We start from the raw sequence: 7,887 nt of genomic DNA, 5'->3' as shown, positions 1-7,887 counted from the left end.
CTAAGCAGTTTGGATTTATTTTTTACAATTTAATTTTCAATATTATTCAATGATGACTCTTGTATTTTTTTGTTTCTTTCATAAGTGTACAAATATATATTATATTTTTAGGAGTTCGGATGTGGAAATGTTACAAACACAAATTTAATTGTTTCATATTTTTTTTGTTATACTTTGTTTATAAAAAAAGCAATTGTTTGCTAAAGTGTGGTTTTGTACGCTTCTCTTTTTTATTTAAAAAAAAATATAAAGAGGGTAAAAATATCAGTGAAATAAATCAAAGCGTTCAAGATGTTGCCTGACTGACTCAATAAGCAAAATCATCATTTTTCAATGGATTGATGTTTGATTCAAAAGTGAATTCCTTAAAATATGTGTTGCCGGTGTAGCCAGTTTGTGAAGAGAGGGTGTTTTCTCATGTTTCCTAGATTTGTCTTAAATTCATATCTCATAGCACTAGATAATTTTCTTGTTTTTCTTCTCCTTGTTCTTGAATTAACAACTTATTGCCTAATGGTAAAACACTAATTTCAAAATTTACAAAAGTATTTGGATACCATACTTTTTTTCTTTTGTTGTTTTTGTTGCTTTATTTTATACACAATGAATTTTTTATCTTCTGCAGATTATCATGATATTGAGTGTTTAATGCGAATTTTGAATTGATTTCGTATTCGATCTGATTGTAGTGTTTTGTTTTAGAATTTCAAATTAAATCCAGGTCCCATTGCCATCGCATGACGTGCCTTTGCATCTAATGCAGCCCCCAAAATGAAGCCGCGATTTTCATAGTTGTCAGATGGAAGATTTTTAAATTGACTACCGCCAGATGGTGGTTTTGGTGATGCGGCCAAAGCTTTTCGGGGACCTAATTCACTCTTTGCCGGCCACGTTGGCAACATTGCCGGATCAATTGGTAATGGCAGCTCTTTGAAATAATTGTTACGCAATGCTTGATCGGCGGTGAAACGTTGTTTTGGATCATAAGATAAAAGGCCTTGTAGCATTTGAATGCCAAGATCAGTCGTGTGTCGACCAAATTTTTCACGTAAATTTGATACAGGATATTCGGCAAATTTTGGTACAGCACGCAATTGATTATAGCCCGGCCACACTTTTTCATTTGGTGTGCCCAATACCTGAAATGCATCAAGAAATTATTAGTGAAATGATGATTTGAGCGAGAAAAAAAATTAAGTTTGTTTACCTTGAAAATTTTATTAAGTTGATCTATTTCTGTTTGGCCCGTGAATAATGGTGTCATCGATAGAAATTCAGCGAATATACAACCAACTGACCACATATCGATCGGTGTTGAATACTCTTTGACACCGAGCAGAAGCTCTGGTGCACGATACCAAAGTGTGACCACAACCGATGTATATGCTTTTAATGGCGATCCATATTCGCGTGCCAAACCAAAATCGCCCACTTTTAGTACACCCTTATGTGATAACAGTAAATTCGATGTCTTTAAATCTCGATGCAAAATCCAATTGTCGTGCAAATGTGCGACAGCCTGTAGCAATTGTTTTGTTAAGCACTTCACTTCGGCCGGCATAAATTTTTGTTTACGAGATAGCATTGTTTCCATGAGCGTTTTAAAATCATGCTCCACATAATCCATAACAATGAAGATTTTATCTATATTACTACCCACAACAATTTCACGCACCGTCACAATATTTGGATGCTGACCTTTAAGCAATGTATTGATTTCACGCAACGACGTTATCGGAAATCCATCCTTTTCTTTTTCCATTTTTAAGCGTTTCAATGCGACAATTTCATTGGTACGTTTATCTTGAGCACGAAATACAATACCATATGTTCCTTCGGCAATTCGATTTAAGCATTTAAACTCTTCGACCGAACGGCAACCTTGCAAACCAGGATAGTAATCTGGTAGCTCTTCTTCTTCTATTGCTTGCTTTTCGGGTAAAGTCTCTGCTTTTGTTTCGGTTGATGGTTTTGTTTCGGCCGCCGTTTCCACAGATTTCATTTCCACATCTTCCGATTCGGACACATTTGAATTCTTTCGATTACGTTTCCTTGAGTATGGTGAATGTTTATCATTATCGTGTTCACTGTCCCTTGAACTATCACGTCTTCGGCTAACAGAGAATAGAAATTGTTTGGTTTTTATTGTATTTTGAAAAGGATTAAAAAAAATTAAAAAAATTAAAATGCATGAACATTTATTTTGTTGTTCGAAAATACTTACTCAGATCGGGATTCACGTGATGTTGACCTTGAATGTGATCGTGTTGAACGGCTGATCGAGCGACTCCTTGATCGGCTACGTGATGTGGAACGGCTTTTTGAATGACTTTTCGAACGGCTTTTCGATTGACTTCGACTGTGTCGCCTTCTATGTTCAGACTTCGATAGATCTCCAACAGAAAGTGGACTGGCTGGTACATCAACATCTGATTGATCATCACTACGAGAGTAATTTGATTTTGTATTTGTACCGGAATCCGAATCCGTGTCATCGTCGTCGTCGTCATCCTTTTCCGAATGTGAGCTATAAGCATAAAAATAAAAATCATTTGTTTCCACCAAAGTGTCATAGATATTGTACCTCTTGTCATCGTCGTCGTCGTCTTCATCATCATCATCGCTTTCTGATAGCTGAATAACTGAATGTTCCCCAGGTGATCGATGTCGCCGATGTGATTTATGATGTTTATGCGAATACGATGGCGGTGATTCATCAATGTTGCCCTTTTCGCGGCGTGATACACGACGCGCCTCAAGCTCTTCTCGTGCCAATTCTTTTCGTTTTGTCATTTCTCGATCGGCATCAATAAATTTTGCGCGTCGTTTTATTGTTTCCGGATCTTCTGGTGGTTTTTCTGTTGTCTTATTATATTTAACCGATTTGTACTTTTCACTGGGATCAAGGTCTCCATAATCTTCTGGACTATCGATTACTTCAATAACACTTCGTTTTGAATGTGATTTGTGTTGGTGTTGCTCATCTCTCGGTCGATTTCTCTCTTCCTCGCCACTACGGAACCAAATAAAAAAAAAAAAAAAAAAAACATCAACAATAAAATAAAAATAATTGAATGATTGCAATGGCTTAAATGAAATCAAACTTACTTTCGCTGGTACATTTGATGTTCTTCAATTTTTCGTTCAATATCCTGTTTACTGCGTTTGCTTAATAGTCTACTTCGAAGATCTTCCAACTCACGTTCACCATCCGTTTTCTCTGGGCTGTATCGCTTTCGGCTAAAATGTGGTTAAACAAATGAATGATTAATTTTTCAAATAAAAACGACATTCAAAAACAAGATTTCAAACAAACCGTTTCTGATGCGATGAATCTCTGGACGATAAATGATATTTATCGTACGACGAATCGAAGTTAGGATGATGCCGTCCACTTGATTGAGTACTATGATGTTGTCTTGAATGACGATCGGATCGTTCACGAGTTCGATCTTTGTGCCGATGTTCGCCACGTGAATGCTTTTTATCCCGTGACGATGAGTCCCGTGACGATTTTTTGTGCTTATCGTATCGATTTATCATTTGCGGTGGTTTTATTTCCAATGAGTCTGTGTCTTCATCATTGCTACTTTAGATTTCGATTCAATTGAAATGACAAATATGCAATGAAAGTGGGAGAGAAAAAAAAGAACGGAAAAGAAAAAAAAATGCTGGTTATGGCAACGAAAGCTACAAATAATTTTTGTTTATGTGTGTGTAGTTGGCTTTTTTTTGCTATATTCTGAGTATTCTTAAGATGCATCTAAATCGACTATGTTGGTGACTAGGAAGGATTCATTTGTTTCTATTTCTTAGTGTCGCACGCGAATTGTTCAAATGCTAAAAATATATACACATCAATCAATTAGTAGCATTGGTTTCAAAATATATAATATTTGTATTTTGGTAATGTTTATTCATTGAATATAAATAAAATTATTGAAATGGAATGATAAAAAAAAACCTTTTTGGTTTGAGCGTTTCGTTGTTGGAATTGAATATGCAACAAAGAAATGAGCCGAACCCAATATGGTTATTCTCTTCCGATGAATGTGTGCTCGATACCGAAACGTGTGCGCGGCCGATGATCACAGATTAACGCGATAATATGCATCTATTTGCAATTTTTTTGTTGTTGCATTGTATTCAACTAATTGACAATTCAATCTACAATCTAAATTGCCATTTTCTTCTTTTAATTGCAAGAAATGAAAAGAAAATATTTGTTTTTTTTTTTAATTATTAAAAAATTACACAATAAATTGAATTGTATTCAGTAGTTGGGTCGCTGCTCAAAACTAGTTCATCGCTGCTCAAAACTAGTTCATTTAATTTTTATTAAGCGCAAACTAATTTTTATGTTTCAAACCCCATCAATGGTCATATAAATAATTATTTCATAAATTTCTCATTCAACATATTTGATAAGAAATATGTACTAAAAAAAACGTTTGATTGTTGTTGAATTCGACACTAATTTTCATCGATTTGAATTTGGTGTTTGTTTCTGTATTTTTTTTTTCAATTTCATGAAAAATATTAATTAAAAATTCATGAAATAATTGCACAAAATTGATTTTATTCATAAAAATAGCACAAACACAGCGTCCGCTTGGATATTAACTTTATTTTTTGGTTGTTTTTTTTTTTTTTTTTTTTTTTTTTTTGAAATGGTTTTTTAACGAATTAATTTTATTTTATATTAATTGTTGAACTATTTTATTTTGTTTCATTTTCAAGCACTCAAACTTTTTTTTCTCACATTGAAAATTAGTCCTGCTTCGGCTGAATTTGCACTTGTTTTTAATCACCATCAATTCTGTATGTAACATGAAAAAAAGTTTTTGACTTTTTTTTATTTTTCTTTAAATTAATTGTCACGATTTCACCAATTCTGTTTTTTTGTGTGTAATTTTTTGAACTTTTTTCGTGCATGCTCGTAAGTTTTTTTTTATGTTTTGTCATTGATTTTGGCACTTGCTATAAATAATGGATTATAAATCACCGTGATGATGATGAATTGTTGACTAAACACGGTAACAAACCAGTCAGCTACAGTAAATTCAGTAATTTTTGTGTGTATGTGTTAATAATTTTTTTTTTTGGTTGCGAAAATGAAAAGAAAAAAGTTCTTTTTGTTTGTTTTAAATGCATGTTCAAAATCGCTTTATGGCCGGGCCATATTTATCTTACTGTTTTCATCGGGCGATCACATCACGTTGGCAGTGGCCCGCTTTCGTAATTTCATTCGTGTTGGTATTTTGGTCGGCAGAGGGCAACTATCCCAAAGATTGCTGAATGTGCCGTGTTTGTGCGTGTGTGCGCGCGAGTGTGCATTTTGAATCTGTTGGCTTTTTATTCGCTCACATACCAGCTGCTATTCCGGAGTTGGGCGATCGGGTGAAGTACGATTCGTTCGATTAAAATGCAATCGGTGGCGCGTTGCATTTGTTCACATTTTGACAAATTATTTTGCTTTGATTTTGGTTTTGTGTGTGTGTTTTTTTTTTCTTTATTTGGTTTTACATATTTTTTTAAAGCATTTTTGTTTTTGGTTTTGGTTTCATTTGATTCAGATTTTGAGTTAGAGCGTAATCCTTTGGGTCAACAAGACAACAACATTGAGTGATGTTTCATGTGAGTTCATATGCAATCAGTATTGCCTATGCAATCATATCAAAAAATGAAAATGAATAAATATGTTCGACAAAAAGATCTTAAGAAGTAAGAAATTGATTTTTTTTTAGATAAGTTCATAAGTTTTTCTTCAAAAAAAAAATCAATCAAAAGTTTTGAATATAGCAAAAAAAAAGTATACGACTAAGATTTTAATTTGATTGAGAAAAAACCAAAGACAAACCAAAGATAGAGATTTGACTCACTGAAGTATTCGTTATATATATTTGCAAAATGTGTCAATATCGAAAGACGAATATGTTAAAAGTTCGAATTAAATGCTGACTCTAATGTTTGATAAGAGCATATTTGTCACGACATTTTGCAAATATTACATGCTGATTATTCCAGTTGCACTTGATTTTTCTTCTTGATTTTTTTTTGTTTCTTCAATTTTGTTAAAAACCGAAATGGTTTGTCATGGAGTATTTTTTTTTATTTTTATTTGTGTTGCGTTTTTCATGACGCAAGCCATTTTTCTGACGAATAAATGACTGTTGTTGATTTAAATAGCAACATAAAACTCCGGAATTTGACGAATCATTTGTTTTTACAAACATTTGAAAATTGACAACCTACCTATCATATGCGGCCATAGTTGAGTTTGCCATGAGTTTTGTGTACTAGCTACTCTGCGTGTGATGATTTGAACACCGACAACACGACCATCAATTCTTCAGGTTGAGGAACCTAGTTGATTTGTTCGATATCTTTCTGCCACTCGATGGAATAGATGTGCTGGTTGATTCAAGCTGGTTTGTGTGGTTTTTTTTGGTATTTGTATGTAACCGGACTGTTGTTCTTTTAATGGGTCGAAGTCAATCAAAACTATCTGGTGCGAATTTGTCTATTCACACGTTTGTCAAAGGTAATAACACTTCCACTTCTTTCAATCAAGCAAATTAACACTAGCAAAAACAAAAAACAAACCGATTGATTGCGGAACCGAAAAACTTAAGTCGATCAGATCAGAAGTTCACGCAAGCTGAACTGAAGCAAGAAATAAACGAACTAAACGGAATTGAAATACAAAATGAAAAATTATCACGCGAAACACTTAAAACAATAATGATTTTTGTTTTATCAATGACAAGATGGGAAAAGAAAACGTTGATTTGTTTGCAAGTTAATATGGTGCGTTGTATTGTGTATATGTGGCTTTGTGCAATTGTGTGAGTAACTCACGGCACCTTCCAATAGAAATTTGTTGATCCTTATTGATTTGAAGTATATATATTTGTATTTTTTTTTATATAACCACACAAAATAAAACACAATTTTTTAAAATTAATTGTCTATGGTATTCGATTCGAATGTGCGGAGTTTTTGTTGGTGTTTTTTTCTTTTGCTGCTGCTGTTGTTCGTAGAATTGCGCTCAATTAATTTCCCATTGGCAACCGACTATTTTGGAGGCCAAGAAAGATTTTGTTGTAGTTGTGATTTGATTCCGCCAACTATGGGGCTACGAATACCGATGAAACGTGTTTATTTTTGTTCGAACAGGAGCCAAGAAGAAAACAATTAAATTTATTTTATTTTTCGTCACTTAAACGCCATATCAACCAACAAAAAGTGACAGCAACACCAAACCACACAACTTCAAAGTGATGAACGTTTTTCCTCCGTTTTCGTTAGATTAATTCACGTTTCATGGAAAAAGAACGCACACTGAACAAGAAAAAGAAGAAGAACCGAAAAAAAAGAGAGACAACGAATTCTTTGCACACAATATTTGCGGAAACGAGAACGACAGACATGCACACACCGTGATTGTTGATCGAAAACGTTTAGCGAACATACGCTCGATATGAGTGTTAGTGCAGTTGTACCAACAGTATTTGATCTGTGTAAGGCTAACATGTAACGTTCGATTCATTGACGTCAGAGGGCGCTGAAATTATTTTTTTTAAAAATTAACATTTACTCTTTATTTCAATTAATAATATAAATATATAAATAATTTGTGATCTTTATCTCTTTCAATTTCTTTTCGAATAATTTACTGTTGAATCCGTATAATCGTTTCGTTATGCCAATTAAAAATACATAACAGAATGTCTACTCTGTCACATCGACGTATGAAAAATTACACAAATGTCCCTGAAGTTGTTTAGATATTGACAGAATGTTCATTCTCATGGTCACATGTGTGCAAACGACCGACAGATAAATGAAACGAAATACCAATTTGTAAATGAAATAAATAAGAGA

The 7,887-nt window shown here is 33.7% G+C and overlaps 1 protein-coding gene across 6 annotated transcripts; it reads right to left on the bottom strand.

Moving 5' to 3' along the window:
- Positions 1-206: 206 nt before the first annotated feature.
- LOC116352141 (serine/threonine-protein kinase PITSLRE) lies at positions 207-7,467 on the bottom strand. Of its 6 annotated transcripts, none has more exons than XM_031784479.1 (8): positions 6,256-7,466; positions 5,194-5,663; positions 3,317-3,589; positions 3,109-3,240; positions 2,585-3,013; positions 2,225-2,527; positions 1,208-2,114; positions 207-1,139 (listed from the first exon to the last, which is right to left on the bottom strand). In XM_031784479.1, exons 3-8 carry the CDS (start codon positions 3,541-3,543, stop codon positions 699-701), a joined length of 2,439 nt encoding a protein of 812 aa, XP_031640339.1. In that variant the 5' UTR covers positions 3,544-3,589; positions 5,194-5,663; positions 6,256-7,466; the 3' UTR covers positions 207-698. The 6 variants fall into 6 exon arrangements, with proteins under 6 accessions (XP_031640339.1, XP_031640340.1, XP_031640337.1 ...); XM_031784480.1 differs by having other exon boundaries at positions 3,317-3,586; XM_031784477.1 differs by lacking the exon at positions 5,194-5,663 and having other exon boundaries at positions 6,256-7,467.
- Positions 7,468-7,887: the final 420 nt, after the last annotated feature.

The sequence above is a fragment of the Contarinia nasturtii genome, unplaced genomic scaffold, assembly GCF_009176525.2.
Source record: "Contarinia nasturtii isolate CC-2019 unplaced genomic scaffold, AAFC_CNas_1.1 Cnas_scaffold_187, whole genome shotgun sequence".
Lineage (NCBI taxonomy): Eukaryota > Metazoa > Arthropoda > Insecta > Diptera > Cecidomyiidae > Contarinia > Contarinia nasturtii.
The sequence above is the reverse complement of the archived record's forward strand: the minus strand, read 5'-3'. Positions and strand labels throughout refer to the sequence as shown.